Here is an 18,789-nt window from a genome sequence, read left to right as displayed (position 1 = left end):
CGCGATCACACGCAGCAACCAATTGCTGCAATTTGCCATCGTCATCATAAAATTTTATTTTTCTTGCACTATTTAGACACCATTAAACGTTATAAACATGTTTTTATGCATTTAAATCTCGTTAAGAATACTAATGCACCTTTCTGAAACAGTTTATTTCCAAAAAAACGATTGATTTCAAACCAGAACGAAGTCTTTCGGTGTCATCATCACCGGCACGAGGTATCATATGAAAATTTTGCGTCCCTGATTGGATGCAGCCGCTTCAAACGCATTCGAATTGCTCCGAGTTGCTTGCTTATTTCGAGCCGGACCCGATCTCAGCAATTCGTGTCGATCTAGGAAAAGCTAGAGAACAACCCGCCATTAACACCAAAATTACTGAGAAAGATGCTCGATCTGAAGGGTGCCTCACGCACTCATGGCCCTCACACACCTCATTCACTCACCACCCTCACGCCTCTCATGCCACTCACTGCCCTCATGCACTCATGGCCCTCACACCCCTCACGCACTCACCACCCTCACGCACTCGCGGCCCTCACGCCTCTCGTGCCACTCACTGCCCTCACACACTCATGGCCCTCACACCCCTCACGCACTCACCGCCCTCACACACCTCATGCACTCACCGCCCTCACACACCTCATGCACTCACCGCCCTCACGCCTCTCATGCCACTCACTGCCCTCACGCACTCATGGCCCTCACACCCCTCATGCACTCACCGCCCTCACACACCTCATGCACTACCGCCCTCGCGCCTCTCATGCCACTCACTGCCCTCACGCACTCATTGCCCTCACACCCCTCACGCATTCACCGTCCTCACACCACTCATGGCCTCACGCCACTCACCGCCCTCACGCCCCTCACGCACTCATGGCCCTCATACCCTTTACCGCCCTCACAGCCCTCACAGCCCTCACGGCTTTCACTCACCCTCACCTCACCTGTGAAGATGAGGGTGAGTGAGGGCCCCCATGAGTGAGGTTTGCCGAGGTATGCTCATAGGTGATGGCAACCTTTCCAGCCTTTACACTGGTTTTCACCAAAGTGGAAAGGCTGAATTTCTCTAGGCGTCATCCTAGATGTCGTCCTCGAGGTCGTCCTTGGGGTCATCCTAGATGTTGTCCTTGAGGTTGTCCGAGAGGTCGTCCTGGAAGTACGCTGCGTCGTTCAACTCCGCAACGCAAGGAGAGTGAGGGGCGGGGCGTACTCCTCTTCCGTGGGGGTCGAAAGAGCGGGAGTTTCAAATGTGGAGAGGTTCCGACTCTACTGAATTACAGCTTCGCTGGTCTTCCTTCACCAAAGTGGAAAGGCTGAAAGCTTTTTTTTTTTTTTTTTTCAGAATGTGACACTTGTAAAGGGAGATGGATGTTCTGAAAATTGAGATGTATTTTGCCTCGAGTATGCTCTTAAAGGAAAAATGCAATGGAAAAAAAAAGTTTGCTAAACAGCCTAAGTGGGAAAAGAATGTCATAAAAGGAATTCACAATGAAGTAAAAACTTTTAGAGCTATATTTACGGCACGAAACGAATTTCCGCTGGTCACGTGGTCGACCCGTGCGCCGCCGCTGCCACAAAGTCACGACGCCGTTGCTCACTGAGCGTGGTGCACCGACAGTTGAGTGCGTTTTTCCACGCCGCGGCTGCCGAAAGGAAAGACTCCTGTGTGCCGCTGCCATCAATTTCTGACTGGCACACAGGTCTATCACCGAGTGCTGGCGCTCTTTGAGGAGCTTCCCTTGGACTTTAAAAGTTACTTATTGATCTTTGTTTTTTGTTGCACTTCAAACGAAGATGAAGGAGTAACTTTTAGGGACCAAAGGAGGCTTCCGAAAGAGTACAAGCACCACGGGATAAATAGCAGCCAGTCACATGATATATAGCAACCACTTTTCCGCGGCGCCCGCGGGCGCCAACTGCACTTTGCATGTGTTCCTTAAAAGGGCACTAAAAATAAAATTTTTTTTTAACAGTCGTGTCAAAAAATGTGTTTGGGACAGTCGTGTCCCAAACTGTCCCGACTGTCGACTGTCCCAAAAACTGTCGACTGTCCCGACTGTCGACTGTCCCAACACGACTGTCCCAAAAAAGTGTTTGGGACAGTCGTGTCAAAAAATAAATTTTAGGTGAAAAAAAAAATTTTTTTTAGAGCAATATAGACGGTGCAAGATTTGATTTAGTCGGTAGTCACCTCTTTCCCGCTTGTTTTCTCTCGGCATTTCGGGCGTGTGGAGGAGAGGTGGATCGGCTTGGCCATCACATTGAGGTGGGGAGGGTGTTTGACCATCTCGTTGAGGTGGCAAGAATGTATGACCATTCCGTGATGTCGTAGACTTTGCACGCAGAATTTTAAATAAATTTCGCGCCATCAATATTGATAAAAAAAATACTTCACATAAAATTTATTTTTTGACATGTGTGTCCCAACTAGCCTGTTAAAAAAAAACATTTTTTTCTTTTTAGTGATTATGTAACCCTTATTGCCCAGTATAGCTCAGGAGCAATAACTCAAGATTGATCTAATTTGTTCCTTGCCATGTCCACCTCAATAAATCTAACGCCCTTTGTCGCAAAGGCGAGGATACCTGCACTTAGCGCTAAAGAATCAAATTGCATCGTCAAAACATCACTTGTCCTTTAAAAAGCCACGAAAAAAAGTTTTTTTTTAAAAAATCTAGTTGGAACACGCGTATCAAAAAATAAATTTTATGCAAAAAACTTTTTTTATATCATTATTGATGGCCAGAGATTTTTTTTAAATTCTGTGTGCAAAGTCCATGACATCTCGGAATGGTCATTCGCTCTTTCGACCTCAACAAGACGGTCTTTCGCCCTTTCGACCTCAACGAGATGGTCATTCGCTCTTTCGACCTCAACGAGATGGTCATTCGCTCTTTCTACTTAACGAGATGGTCATTCGCTCTTTCGACCTCAACGAGATGGTCATTCGCTCTTTCTACTTAACGAGATGGTCATTCGCTCTTTCGACCTCAACGAGATGGTCATTCGCTCTTTCGACCTCAACGAGATGGTCATTCGCTCTTTCGACCTCAACGAGATGTTCATTCGCTCTTTCCACCTCAATGAGATGGTATTCACTCTTTCAACTTCAACGAGATGGTCATTCGCTCTTTCGACCTCAACGAGATGGTCATTCGCTCTTTCGACCTCAACGAGATGGTGATTTGCTCTTTCGACCTCAACGAGATGGTCATTCGCTCTTTCTACTTAACGAGATGGTCATTCGCTCTTTCGACCTCAACGAGATGGTCATTCGCTCTTTCGACCTCAACGAGATGGTCATTCGCTCTTTCGACCTCAACGAGATGGTCATTCGCTCTTTCTACTTAACGAGATGGTCATTCGCTCTTTCGACCTCAACGAGATGGTCATTCGCTCTTTCGACCTCAACGAGATGGTCATTCGCTCTTTCCACCTCAATGAGATGGTATTCACTCTTTCAACTTCAACGAGATGGTCATTCGCTCTTTCGACCTCAACGAGATGGTCATTCGCTCTTTCGACCTCAACGAGATGGTGATTTGCTCTTTCGACCTCAACGAGATGGTCATTCGCTTTTTCTACTTAACGAGATGGTCATTCGCTCTTTCGACCTCAACGAGATGGTCATTCGCTCTTTCCACCTCAATGAGATGGTCATTCGCTCTTTCGACCTCAACGAGATGGTCATTCGCTCTTTCCACCTCAATGAGATGGTATTCACTCTTTCAACTTCAACGAGATGGTCATTCGCTCTTTCGACCTCAACGAGATGGTCATTCGCTCTTTCCACCTCAATGAGATGGTATTCACTCTTTCAACCTCAACGAGATGGCCATTCGCTCTTTCGACCTCAACGAGATAGTCATTCGCTCTTTCCACCTCAATGAGATGGTATTCACTCTTTCAACCTCAACGAGATGGCCATTCGCTCTTTCGACCTCAACGAGATAGTCATTCGCTCTTTCCACCTCAATGAGATGGTATTCACTCTTTCAACCTCAACGAGATGGCCATTCGCTCTTTCGACCTCAACGAGGTGGCCGTTCACTCTTTCGACCTCAATGAGATGGTCATTCGCTCTTTCAACCTCAACGAGATGGTCATTCGCTCTTTTGACCTCAACGAGATGGTCATTCGCTCTTTCGACCTCAACGAGTTGGTCATTCGCTCTTTCGACCTCAACGAGATGGTGATTTGCTCTTTCGACCTCAACGAGATGGTCATTCGCTCTTTCGACCTCAACGAGATAGTCATTCGCTCTTTCCACCTCAATGAGATGGTATTCACTCTTTCAACCTCAACGAGATGGCCATTCGCTCTTTCGACCTCAACGAGATGATCATTCGCTCTTTCGACCTCAACGAGATAGTCATTCGCTCTTTCCACCTCAATGAGATGGTATTCACTCTTTCAACCTCAACGAGTTGGTCATTCGCTCTTTCGACCTCAACGAGATGGTCATTCGCTCTTTCGACCTCAACGAGATGGTCATTCGCTCTTTCGACCTCAACGAGATGGTCATTCGCTCTTTCGACCTCAACGAGATGGTCATTCGCTCTTTCGACCTCAACGAGATAGTCATTCGCTCTTTCCACCTCAATGAGATGGTATTCACTCTTTCAACCTCAACGAGATGGCCATTCGCTCTTTCGACCTCAACGAGATGGTCATTCGCTCTTTCGACCTCAACGAGATAGTCATTCGCTCTTTCCACCTCAATGAGATGGTATTCACTCTTTCAACCTCAACGAGATGGTCATTCGCTCTTTCGACCTCAACGAGATGGTCATTCGCTCTTTCGACCTCAACGAGATGGTCATTCGCTCTTTCGACCTCAACGAGATGGTCATTCGCTCTTTCGACCTCAACGAGATGGTGATTTGCTCTTTCGACCTCAACGAGATGGTCATTCGCTCTTTCGACCTCAACGAGATAGTCATTCGCTCTTTCCACCTCAATGAGATGGTATTCACTCTTTCAACCTCAACGAGATGGCCATTCGCTCTTTCGACCTCAACGAGGTGGCCGTTCACTCTTTCGACCTCAATGAAATGGTCATTCGCTCTTTCAACCTCAACGAGATGGTCATTCGCTCTTTCGACCTCAACGAGATGGTGATTTGCTCTTTCGACCTCAACGAGATGGTGATTTGCTCTTTCGACCTCAACGAGATGGTCATTCGCTCTTTCCACCTCAATGAGATGGTATTCACTCTTTCAACCTCAACGAGGTGGCCGTTCACTCTTTCGACCTCAACGAGGTGGCCGTTCACTCTTTCGACCTCAATGAGATGGTCATTCGCTCTTTCGACCTCAACGAGATGGTGATTTGCTCTTTCGACCTCAACGAGATGGTGATTTGCTCTTTCGACCTCAACGAGATAGTCATTCGCTCTTTCCACCTCAATGAGATGGTATTCACTCTTTCAACCTCAACGAGGTGGCCGTTCACTCTTTCGACCTCAACGAGGTGGCCGTTCACTCTTTCGACCTCAACGAGATGGTCATTCGCTCTTTCGACCTCAACGAGATGGTCTCCCGCTCTTTTGACCTCAACGAGATGGTCATTCGCTCTTTCGACCCAAACGAGATGGTCATTTGCTCTTCCGACCTCAACGAGATAGTCATTCGCTCTTTCCACCTCAATGAGATGGTATTCACTCTTTCAACCTCAACGAGATGGCCATTCGCTCTTTCGACCTCAACGAGATGGTCATTCGCTCTTTCGACCTCAACGAGATGGTCATTCGCTCTTTCGACCTCAACGAGATGGTGATTTGCTCTTTCGACCTCAACGAGATGGTCATTCGCTCTTTCGACCTCAACGAGATAGTCATTCGCTCTTTCCACCTCAATGAGATGGTATTCACTCTTTCAACCTCAACGAGATGGCCATTCGCTCTTTCGACCTCAACGAGGTGGCCGTTCACTCTTTCGACCTCAATGAAATGGTCATTCGCTCTTTCAACCTCAACGAGATGGTCATTCGCTCTTTCGACCTCAACGAGATAGTCATTCGCTCTTTCCACCTCAATGAGATGGTATTCACTCTTTCAACCTCAACGAGATGGCCATTCGCTCTTTCGACCTCAACGAGATGGTCATTCGCTCTTTCGACCTCAACGAGATAGTCATTCGCTCTTTCCACCTCAATGAGATGGTATTCACTCTTTCAACCTCAACGAGATGGTCATTCGCTCTTTCGACCTCAACGAGATGGTCATTCGCTCTTTCGACCTCAACGAGATGGTCATTCGCTCTTTCGACCTCAACGAGATGGTGATTTGCTCTTTCGACCTCAACGAGATGGTCATTCGCTCTTTCGACCTCAACGAGATAGTCATTCGCTCTTTCCACCTCAATGAGATGGTATTCACTCTTTCAACCTCAACGAGATGGCCATTCGCTCTTTCGACCTCAACGAGGTGGCCGTTCACTCTTTCGACCTCAATGAAATGGTCATTCGCTCTTTCAACCTCAACGAGATGGTCATTCGCTCTTTCGACCTCAACGAGATGGTGATTCGCTCTTTCGACCTCAACGAGATGGTGATTTGCTCTTTCGACCTCAACGAGATGGTCATTCGCTCTTTCCACCTCAATGAGATGGTATTCACTCTTTCAACCTCAACGAGGTGGCCGTTCACTCTTTCGACCTCAACGAGGTGGCCGTTCACTCTTTCGACCTCAATGAGATGGTCATTCGCTCTTTCGACCTCAACGAGATGGTGATTTGCTCTTTCGACCTCAACGAGATGGTGATTTGCTCTTTCGACCTCAACGAGATAGTCATTCGCTCTTTCCACCTCAATGAGATGGTATTCACTCTTTCAACCTCAACGAGGTGGCCGTTCACTCTTTCGACCTCAACGAGGTGGCCGTTCACTCTTTCGACCTCAACGAGGTGGCCGTTCACTCTTTCGACCTCAACGAGATGGTCATTCGCTCTTTCGACCTCAACGAGATGGTCATTCGCTCTTTCGACCTCAACGAGATAGTCATTCGCTCTTTCCACCTCAATGAGATGGTATTCACTCTTTCAACCTCAACGAGATGGCCATTCGCTCTTTCGACCTCAACGAGGTGGCCGTTCACTCTTTCGACCTCAATGAGATGGTCATTCGCTCTTTCAACCTCAACGAGATGGTCTCCCGCTCTTTTGACCTCAACGAGATGGTCATTCGCTCTTTCGACCCAAACGAGATGGTCATTTGCTCTTCCGACCTCAACGAGATGGTCATTCGCTCTTTCCGCCTCAACATGAAGGCGAAGCCAATTCATTTCTCCTCTATGTGTCCGAAATTCTGAAAGAAAACAAATGGAAAGGAGGTGATTACCGACTAAATCGAGTCTCATGCGTCAGAAGACTTTAATTTTCTTTTTTTTTTATAGAATTAATTTGTTTACACGCAAGTCCCAACCAGACGGTTTAAAAAAAAAAACTTTTCTTTTCAGGGTCATTTTAAAGGGTAACTGCAAAGAAAAAAAAGTTTTTTTTTCAAACAGCCTAATTGGGACAAGCATGTCACAAAACAAATGTTCCGCGAAAAAAATTATTTTTTTTATCAATATTTACGCCACAGGACGTAATTCAGTAGAGTCGGAACCTCTCCACATTTGAAACTCCCGCTCTTTCGACCCCCACGGAAGAGGAGTACGCCCCGCCCCTCACTCTCCTTGCGTTGCGGAGTTGAACGACGCAGCGTCTTGACTTCCGGCAAGATCTGGCGACTACGCCAGGCCGTGGTATTTTTTTTGGTTTGACTGGGTTTGCGAGCACATGTAGCAAAGACGTGACCGGTGAAGTGCCCCTGTGATGTTCCCGGAAGATGGAAAGTATCGTTCGTAATCGTCGTGCGCGCTTTGAAAGCGAAGGGAGTCACAGAATCCACGAGTGCGCAACCACAAGCCAAGGTTCATGACAGCGCTGCGGTGGTTTCGGCAATCTCGTTCTGTTTGGTGCAACACGGCGTTGCGACAGAGCTGAAACGTTCGTGGTGTGTGTAGTGCGGTGCTAACACGGAGCGCAAATTGGTTGTTGTGGGGTTGAGTTCACCCAGTTAAGTCCCATCATCGTCGGCTGATCCAGTCAAACTGGTCCGGGAGGATGCTGGGAGCGTTTTTAAAAGTAAATCTGCCTCGTTCTGTTTCAAAATGTGGAAGTTTCCCAACGCATACCGTGAGTAAAAAGCTGCGGGCGTTTTCAACAAAATTACGTCGTTTTAATTGAACAATGGACTCTGCGTTGTTGTCCTAAATCTGCCGTTTTTATGCTTCGTGTTGGACTGCGTTTGCACAGCGACGTGTTGCATTGTGCGGTGTGAATAAATTTGGGCACGATTTCGTACCTGCCTACAGATGCATGAACTGAGACCATTTTTACGTAGTGGACATAGTGCTTTTTTATTTTCTGTCTAGTCGCAGACGTTAGGTGCACACGGGGCGAATCTCGACGGCCTCCAGAGCGATATGACGAGAACGTAACTAGACACGTTGGTCGCTACGCGAACGCCCGATTGCCTCCAGCCAAATAGCATTCCTTTCGGGGCGACATGGCTGCTGGAAGGCTCACTGTCTGGATCACGCATCTGACATCTCCGAAAAGTCAGCATCTGCAAGCGCAAACAAGCAAAACAAACACACACAAAAAAAAAACACGCTAAGCAAGCAAAGAGGAAAACAAAAGAACCGCGCTATGAAAGCCAAAACCCCGCGTCGCTTCCTATCACTAACACCTGCGACAGCTGCTAAACACACACTACTTCACTTCAAGAAGTCTCACTCCAAGCACCTGGGTCCGCACGAAACGACGAAACACTGATCACTTCGGCGAAACGATTAGTCGAGGTAGGCGAGACAGGCGGGAGCAGAGACTTCGGCGGCCATGAAAGAATGGCGAAGCTTTTGTTTGTATGAATCCAAACGGAAGTGCCCGTCTTGTAAACCTTTTGTAAAGAATAATAACTCTCATCACATGGGTTATTCTTTAAACGTAAAATTATGCCGCTCAAAAGGAAATTGCAACATATAACAAAGGTTTAACAACCAAGATGTAAGCTGTCAATCAAACTCTTAGCCAATGAGAACCTTTTGGGATTAACGCCACATAATCACAACTTCGTGGCCCGCGATTTAAAACGGACGAAATAGCCGCAAACTAAAATGAGTCTCACGCAATAAATATTGCTGTAAAAAATGTTTTTTCTCGCGGAAAAATTGTTTTTTGACATGCTTGTCCCAATTAGACCCTTTAAAGCCAATGCTGACAGGGTATGGGAGTTATGACGCTATTTAGACTAATGTCGAAACTCTGAGAAGAAAAACTGGCACAAATATTTCAAATCCAGTTACAAGTGTTGTCTCTAGTGTATTTATGCGAAGTGCACCTGTGCCTTCACTCAGGTCGTAACTGCTTTCAGTGACTGGACATAAAATAATGCTGAAAACGTGCAATGTTGCTTACAATGAACCTTTCAAGAAACAAAATTACAAAAAAAGGTAATTCTTTTCTGAGACCAGATTTTTTTTATTATGTGTGTTGTAAAACTATGTCACTATTTCTAGGTCACCAGTATTTCAAGTAAAGTTTTGCGCATCAAAGGGTTAAGGGGGGAGGAAGCTGTTGTGGAGCATAAACTTTTTTTATTTTTTTTTATTTTAAGAGCTATCTGTATAAAATTTTCAGGGTACATTCATATCACATATGTAAGAGTAACTGCTAAGTTTCATAAAGCTGTGCCCATAGGTTCTTAATTTACAATATTGTTTCGGTGTGGTTCCCTTGCTTCCTTTTTTTCTCAGGCCTGGACATAGTGGAAATGTGAAATTTATTATAAGTATTCCTGGATAGGCACCCCATGACAAAGATCTTTCTGTTAAATTCTCTCCATACTATTTTTTTGCATAACATTGAGTTTCATATTGTCGGTCATATCCTCATCCATCAAATTTTATTTTGAGCATTATCAATTTTTAACACAATTTTCTAAAATTACTGAAAGCTTGAAAAGAAATGAGGACAATGAAAGGAGAATGAACCAAGCATTGTCCTGCAGTTCTCTTCCGTCCTTATTTCTTTCCATGACTCAAAGTTGAAATCGAGCAACGCTTCCATCGTCCGCGTCACTCTCGTTTCAGACCAGCCCAACATAATGAACCTGGGACGTGGCAGCGCCGGTGGTGCCAACAGAGACCGCGACACGGGGACCCAGTCCCAGGGACGCAGCACGACGGAAAGGGACTCCGGGGGACAGGCCGGCTTCGGCTTCGGACGTGCCCGATGCAGGACCAGGTAAGAAAGGGCACCGGCAACAGTGCTGCCACGAGACTGCCGCGACCAATTTCCCGTATTTGTTCCTACCTTCTGCACTTGGCACAGAACACCGAGTAGCCGCCCTTCCAAAATTGAAAGATGGTTGCCGCAAAATGGCGTCTGGCCGAGGCTCTTCTTCGACCGGTAAGGAGATGAGTCTGGGCCGAACGCTGACGCGGAATTTACGTCCAATCCGTGCCTCGCATTCGCCTCTTTAGGGGACGTCGAGAATTCAAGACTATGGCCAGTTCTAAAACTGCATTCCTAGGGGCCCCGCGGTTTCCCGGGGCACTCGCTTGGGTTCCCTCTTCCCTCAACTGCCCCCGAGTAAAGTGTTCTTCCAGTTTCGGCATTGCTTTAGTAGAACCGAGCTACTCGTGGATGCCGAGATATGCCTTACGACTTGCAAAGCCGATAAGCTTTGGCGCTGCTTTGTCAGTGCCGAAGCTTCATGGTGACATTGAGAGGGGTTCCCCAGCCGTGAATCAACAGGGCTAGCATTCTCCGAGACGGACAACCTGGAGGATTTCCGGTCGAGGAGGCATTTGCTACGCCCGCCTTTTTTTTTCCGACGTCCACGATTTCTTACGTCTCTGCCAGGGATGCGGGCGGCCACTCGAGATCCACGACCGGCGGAGCGGCAGCAGAAGGATACCCGAGCCACCGCTACACCCGCTCCGCGAGCGGGCGGCGCATGCAAGCAGCGCCCGTGGGCCGGGCCGCCCTGCTCCAGTCGCTGCTCCAGTCAAGGCAGCAGAGGGGCTCGAGTGCGCCGCTCTGGGCACAGAACGCCCCCTGGGGACCGCCCACGCCAACTGCGCCGGGCAGCGAGGCCTCGCCAACGAATACGGTACGCTTGTGCATTGAGGAAGCCGTCGACTTATTCTACGGGCTGTTGACATAGACGTTGTCGTTGGAGTTGTCGACTGCCCTTCATCCAAGCGAGCCAACTCGTAAATGGAGTTACGCGTTTACAGTGTCGCTATTGTTATTTTTTGTGCAGATTTACGTTTTTTTTTGTGCGGCACAAAATATTGGCGGTAATCGAGGTCTACGTCGAAGAAAATGGGCTACGGGCACGGGATCCCTTGACCTCCGGGCGATGTGCGCGTACCCGAATACAGTTAAACCTCGATGTAACGAAGTCGGTAAAATTCGCAATTTACTTCGTTACATTGAAAGTTTGCTAAATCAAAATTTAGCTTTAGCATGCAAAAAAAAAAAAAAAATTCCGAAACATTTTTTGGGTATGAAAACTCACCGAAAAGGACATTTATTTAGGGGCAAAGTAGTCCGCGAGTTTTGCTTGCGCCTTGTTCGACAGTAGCAGCGGCGTCATACGGCGTTCGAGCGCCCAGAGCGCTTGCACGGCATCTTGCTGCTCATGCGACGCCGTGTACCTCCTCAGTACGTCCATTGCGTCGATCACTTCCCGAGTGCTCGTGATCTCGGCGGTTTCTTCAGGATGGCGTCCAAAACGTTTGCTTTCTCATCCAAAGAAAGAACTTTACGTTTCCCTATGGCAGCAAGCACGAGAGTGAACCGCCCGGTTGAAAAATAAAGCTGTTTAGGCGGTGCCAATGTTTCCAACCTACACAGCACTCTTGCCCGCACAGTTTACTTGCCCCCTTGCGCCCACAGTGTGCTTGCACCTTTGCTTTACATCACGACGGTGTGCTTGCGCCTTTGCTTTACATCACGCTCGCAAGACGATAGTCGGTCTTCTCCTAGATGGCACTGCCCGTTCAGTCGCGCCATCACGTCGCTCCCCCGCTGAAGTTGGCTCCCGCGCTACCCGCGGTACAGTGGACTATGATGATCAGTGAATGTCAGTGGTGATGCTGTTATGCCGTGTTAACTTTTTGCTCGGCATTTTCTGGCCAGCCCCGTGGAATGCGCTTTGCCGCATGCCTCGCCGGCGCTACCGGCGCCACATCCTCGGGCAGCCTAGGAGCGTTGGAAGGCCTGTCCCCGTGAAGTAACCTATCAAGCGCTCGCGTTTGCGCATAATTTTTTTTTTTTAACCACAATTTTTTTGCGAAGTTGTTTTTTACAGTTTATTTATTTATTGCCTTGTATGGCAATGGCACTTCGTTATATTGAAATAGCAGCAAAATAGACTTCGTTATATAGAGACTAAAAATACATGGGGTCTATGGGCAAGAAATTATGAAAAATAAAATACTTCATTAAATCGAGATTTCGTTATATTGAAGTTCGTTATATCGAGGTTCGACTGTAGTCGGGAAAGGACTTGGTACAGATGAGAGTAGAAACAGAGGTGGGGGGGCACGGTTCGGAACATAAAAGCGGCCTTAGGGATAGTCTGCTGGGAGCGGCGTTCGGGGGCAATGTAAAGTAGCGCCATCGACGAGAATTTTCTTCTCGCGAAGCGCGGATTTTTTGTATTCGAGGGCAGCCTCAGTTAGGGGTTTTCGGTTTTCCCCGATTTTAATAGAAGCAGGAGGGGTTCATTTTTGGGGTTTAACAGTATTTACCTATAAACCCCGAAACCTATAATAGGAAACCCTACTTGTAAGTAGGGTTCCTTCTTTCCGGTAGGAATACCAATGAACCCTGAAAGGTAACTCTCGGGCCAGTTTTATCGAAATGGTGGAAACGCAAACAACCTTGAACCGGCGCTGGCCTTGAATGAGAAAATTCTGGGGAGACCTAAGCACTTCTTATGAGTTGTTAATGCGAAAGCATTCTCGGTGCCAAGAGGAGCAGAAGCAGCCGCAGCGGTGGCAGGGAATGTGGCGGTGCGCCGCGCAGACTGGCCTGGTTTGCGGGTGACTGCTGCGCCGCCGGGTGAGGCTGCGGGAGTGCAAAACTCGGCGCTGTGCGTTCTGAAATCACATGTTTTCTCATCACCATCGCCCCAACTGCGCGTACCAGTTGACGACATTACACTTCGAAGCGTACCGTAAAGCCTAACGTTACGCCGCCGCATACCCGTGTCCCCCCTCCTCACGTCAAACAGCTGCGCATACCGGTTGACAACGTTGGACCTCAAAGCAGTACGATGGGCCTAACGTCAGGCCGGCGCATACCCGCGTCCCCACCTCCCGCTGTGTGCCAGCAGTTCGGCTGGCTCCTTAGCAGCGATGATGCCATTGCTATAGAGCCACATGACGCGTCGCAGCCAATAGAAATTCTGTTTTGCTGCTACGGGCTTCGCTCCATGGGACAGTTAATTCTTTTGCATTAAAAATGGAAGCTTAATGGGTAAAAACCTTTATACATGGCTTTATCTTGCGTTGACGCTGAACATGGTCCGGCCCATACTGAACCGTCCACGAGTCTTTTTTTGGAAGCTGCTCCCTTTGTCTTGTTCCTTTTTTTTACGAGTACCAGGTGTGTTCTCAGAGTGTTTAAGTTATGTCCCTGAAACTTGAGGAATTTTGCGCGTCCATAGTTAGCCGGCCTTCTTGGGCCGATCGAGACCGCCGAGACCTAAATATACTCCGTTTCACCCTACGAGGGACAGCAGTGGACACTACGAGCCATTTAATTACCGTGCTAGTGTCACGTGAACTTCGGGAGAGACTCGGCAATACGCAGGGTGCATAGTCACGTGATTTGTATGCACAGTGCTCGCTCCACTGAGACAAGTAAAAAAGTAACGTAACGTAAAATATTCAGACATGTACACTTTAATGGAATATAGGTCAGAAAAACCCCAAAGGGCGAGGGGAGGAATAATATTTTGGTTTTTCTAGGCTAGGTGGCACAAGCGATCGCCTGTTATGAATACAGCCATTAGCTTCCATCCATCCATTCAGTAGAGGAACGCCTGGAACCGGGCAGAGCTGATTGGAACGATGCGTTGGAAGCATGCGTCCTGAACTGCCGCGTACGGCGAGTCAGAGCAGTCATCTTTCTGATAGTTTGCTCATTGGATCGAACAGTTTTGATGCTCGCATGTCTCGCACTTTGAGGGAAAGGTTCAAAAGTTGACCCTTGGGGTAGTGTCCTCTCTTAAAACGAAAGCTTGTTTTTCTTAAGGCGAGACGCGGGTCTTAAAATGGTAAAAAATCGCGAAATTTGGGGTTTTTCAAAAATCACATGTTTGGATAGAATATAGTCTGAAGTACCTGCCTGCGAAGTTTCAATGTCCTATTCGACGTCTAAGTATAAAAAAAACGATAAATACGATGCCTCCGCGACGCTCAAATCGCGAATCGTACGCAAAAAAATAGTCAAACTGCGCGCCCGCGTCGCTTCACGACCGATCGTCGGATCGCGGCCATCTTGGTCTTGTTGGGGAGCTGGTTCTCTTCCCTACGTCCTCATCCCACTCACTATCGCGACAACCTTGGAGAGCGTCCGCATTCCGCGGGTTTTCACAACCGGAATAACGATTGCTCATTGGCCCGCGCGCGTACATCACGGGTACGTCGTGCCGCGCGCGCCTGTCATAGGCCAAGACGCGCCCCTTTCCACTTTTGCTCCTTTCCTCCTCTTGGCGCGCGCGCCTCCAGCAGCGCAAGGGGAGCGTGGAGAAGCGTCGTCTGCTTCGTTTTGGCCCGTCGCTTTGTTCGTTCCGCGGCTGAGTGCACGTTTCGAAATCGTTTACGTTCGCGCGTTCGCGTCGGACATCGTTGGTTTCTCGCTACGAAGTTGCGGGAGTTTTATTTCGAGCGATCGAGATGCCGGGGGACTCTCGATTGAAAGAGAGTATGCGGCGGACGTTCGGGAGGAAGACGCGACGTGCGTGGAACAAGCGGAAGACATCACCTGCAAGTGCGCCGCTACGATCTGCGCCACTGCCGAACGCATTGGATCTGCCGGGACCATCGGCTAGCCTTCCCGTTGACGATGCTGCGGCCTCAAGCTCTGGTCCGGATGGCTCAAGTTTTGCCGGCACCACTCGCGTCGACTCTACCTACTACTCTACGGCCGAGCAAGCGCAGCGCGCCGAGCGATCGGAGCAAAGCAAGCGCGTTTTATCGGAGAAGTCGGCGACCCAGCGGAAGTTCGATCTGCTTGAAGTCAACGGATCATGCCAAACAAGCGATGCCGGGACCCAGTTTGTCATCGTCGACATGAAAGTCCTCAACGACCTCTTCGCGCACGCGAGGTGTGGAAGCTGCGGTGTGGGATCTCTCACGCTCAGCAAGGCCGCGGACAAGGAGTACGGCTTGGCCGTCAAGCTTGTGCTCGTCTGCAGCACTTGCGACTTCCAGAAGAAGCAGTTCTCCTCTCCCAGGGTTGCTGGAACAGCAAAGATCACTCCCTTTGAAGTGAACATGAGGGCCATGAAGGGGATCCAATCCATTGGCAAAGGAGTGACAGCCTTGGCAGACTTCTGTGCCTCCATGAACATTTCTCATCGGGGCCTGCACCACAAGACGTACCAGGGACACCTGAAAACGCTTGTGCGGGCATGTGAGAATGCAGCAACCGACAGTGAAGCCGCCAGTGTTGCTGTCGTCAAGGGGCTCTACACAGGCTTTATGAACCCCATTGGCAACATCGATGTCATCTTCGACGGATCATGGATGACCCGAGGACGCAGCTCCCACATTGGTGTAGGCTGCATTGTGGAGTTGTACTCTGGCCTCGTCATCGACCATGTTGTGTACTCCAACTTCTGCCTTGGATGTGCCTTGGGACCGGAGCCCGAGGACGATGGCTACAGCGACTGGTACGCAACCCACGACTGCCAGAGGAACATTGACTGCAATGCTGGCCGTATGGAGGTGGAGGCTGCGCTCACAATGTTCCAGAGGTCTCTGACCAAGCATGGTCTCCGCTACACCACCGTCCTTTCGGATGGGGACAGCCGGACATTCCATGCCTTGTCTGAAGCGAAGGTTTACGGCTTCATCAAGATAGAGAAGAAGGACTGCGTGAACCACGTCCACAAGCGGATGGGAGCTGCCTTGCGCAACGTTGTTGAGAAGAAGAAGGCACAAGGCGAGTCACTTGGTGGCAGAGGAAAGCTGACACAGGAAAAGATCAAGAAGATCACTAACTATTACGGCTATGCTCTCAGGAGCAACAGCCATGACGTTCCAGGGATGAAGAGGGCGGTGGGAGCCACACTCCTGCACATGACCTCCACAGACGGCGCCCCAGACCACAGCAAGTGCCCCGAGGGAGCGGAGTCCTGGTGCAAGTACAACAGGGCCTTGGCAAACAGTGAGCCTCCGCCGCCGCACAAGAATCCTCTTCCGGATTGTGTTCGGGCTGCACTGGAGCCAGTGTTTGAAAGGCTCAGCAATGAAGACCTGTTGGCACGGTGTAGTGAGGGAAAGACGCAGAATGCCAGTGAGAGCCTGCATTCGGTGATCTGGACGCAGACTTCAAAGAATGCGAATGCCTCCCTGGACAGCGTGAAGAGGGCTGCGGCTGAAGCTGTTGCTGTCTACAACCAGGGAAGGAGAGCGACCAACGAGTCCATTGCTGCAGGCCTGGGCTACGCCACCGGTGACTGCCTTGTCCGCCGAAGCATCGAAAAGGACAGTCTCCGTTTACGTAAAGCAAACGCGGTGCACCAGAGCAGCAGTAGCGTGAAGGAAAGGTTCTCCAAGCGACACCAGGCAGGAGCATCACGAGATTACAGCCCAGGACAGCTGTAATGGCTTTTTCCAGTGCCATGTGGAACAAAGGCCCTTTTCAGGGCCAAACAAAATTACGTTTGGAGCTTGAAACTCTTGCTCGCCTCTCCCGTTGTCCAAAGTTGTCGGGTCATCACTTTAGAAGCAATTTTTAGCCTATATCAGTAATTCTTCACCAGTTTTGCAATCTTCTCAAAAACAAATTATTGCAATTTTTAAAATTATTTGTTCAGAATGCACTACACTACATCTTGATAACTATTATTGCAGAAGGGTTTTCACATAATTTATTGTAGTCAGCGTCGAAACAGGAAAATGTGATTTTATCAACATTTCACTCGGTCTTTACTTCTTTCATATTTTTTTCCGAATGTTCCCATAAATGGATTACATCATCTTTTATGTCAAGTTGTTCATGAAGACTTACACTACACCTTGGTGGCAATTATTATTTATCATTGTTCACACAATTTTCTATGTTCAATGTCAAAACTTTAACTTTGATTTTCTCATCTTCATGTTTTTTGTCAACGTGCTTAGCCTTACGGGGGTTTTCATGAGGTTTTTATCGTAGCATTTTGAAACTTTTTATACCGTTTTATTCAGAAAGGACTGGACTGTGGAGTAAAGCTATTTTTTTGCAGTTTATAATGACAACGAAAATTTTATGATAAATAATGCGACCTCATTAGTGTCATAATTAGCATAATTAGTACATTTTTGTATTATAATGTAATTTTGTGAAAATATAAATAGCTTTATAATGCATGGCAGACCTTTAGCTATGCATCTACATCAATAAAAAAAAATATTTTTGTTCGAAATGGCCTTAACGACCCGTAAGAAATTAACCAAATTAGGCAACACTATTTTTTATAACTTGAAAACTAATTGAGATATTTTGAAACTGATTTCATATTTGAATTGAGGAAGAAGGAACACATATGCACAGCGATTTTCATTAGTATAGCTGCAAAAATAAAATAGTCCATTTTAGAACCAGTGTCTCGCCTTAATGGCACTTTCACACCGGCAATGTGCAGCAGTCACGTGATAACTTTCATCGCAAAAGCAACCATCCAAGAAAAAAAAGCGACGCATCTTGAGTGGTCCCTAGCTGACCCGAATTTTTGCGACGCGATCTAGTCGCATTGCGCGAGTGCTTTATATCGACAATGTGAACGCGCTTTAAGATTCTGTTTGCTTTGTCAGCATCCCGAGGAACTGCCCAGCAGCGGAGAAGAGGCCGGTGCAGATGACCAGTGGCTGGATGCCGAGGCCGCTCCTTCCAGCCTGAGCGCTCGTACCGCCCGGATCAGCGCTCCTTCCGCCCGGATGAGCGCCGGCGGTTCCGAGGGCACCGCCCGCCGGGTGAGTGGATCGCTCGAAAAAGAAATCGCATCGCGCGTTTATTTAGACGGCGGGAAGCGGGTTGGCCCCGATGGGCGTCCGGACCCTCCACCATGGTCGAGAAGTTTGGCCGGTGCAGTATTGCCGCCGGCCTGGGGTCCTAAATGTGCACCACGCAGAAGCGATGGGCAACCGCATGCCGGTGCAACACACGTTCAGATTAAAACGGGCGGAAGAGGAATTGAGCGTAAGAACCCCCAGTTCTGCGGCGCAAGCGTTCGCTCTGTGTGCTTCGAACTGCGCATCATTAAATAAATAAATAGAATAGCAACGTACAAATTAGCAAATAAGGAATAAATAAAATGGATGAATAAAATTAATAAATTGAAATAAAAGTAGATAAAAATATGATAAAGATATTGAAAAATCTGGAACGACAACGCATGGGGTGTGCTTTGTGCAAGAGACATTGATAGAGCCTGTACAGTATAGACCACTTACAACGTAACCGCTTATAGTGCAGGACCGGGTATAACGCGTTTTTTTTAAAC

The 18,789-nt window shown here is 48.2% G+C and overlaps 1 protein-coding gene across 3 annotated transcripts in view; it reads left to right on the top strand.

The window, feature by feature from the left end:
- LOC8040325 (large proline-rich protein BAG6) overlaps positions 1–18,789 on the top strand; it is a 74,744-nt gene that overhangs the window by 36,111 nt on the left and 19,844 nt on the right. For all 3 annotated transcript variants that reach the window (XM_029990453.3, XM_029990454.3, XM_029990452.3), the window contains 3 exons: positions 10,148–10,301; positions 10,923–11,172; positions 18,101–18,259. In XM_029990453.3, coding sequence (XP_029846313.3) covers positions 10,148–10,301; positions 10,923–11,172; positions 18,101–18,259 — 563 coding nt within the window. The remainder of the gene's footprint in view (positions 1–10,147; positions 10,302–10,922; positions 11,173–18,100; positions 18,260–18,789) is intronic.

The sequence above is a fragment of the Ixodes scapularis genome, unplaced genomic scaffold (assembly GCF_016920785.2).
Source record: "Ixodes scapularis isolate PalLabHiFi unplaced genomic scaffold, ASM1692078v2 PGA_scaffold3__209_contigs__length_174095766, whole genome shotgun sequence".
NCBI lineage: Eukaryota > Metazoa > Arthropoda > Arachnida > Ixodida > Ixodidae > Ixodes > Ixodes scapularis.
Note: the sequence above shows the minus strand (reverse complement) of the source record. Positions and strands in the feature narration are given on the sequence as shown.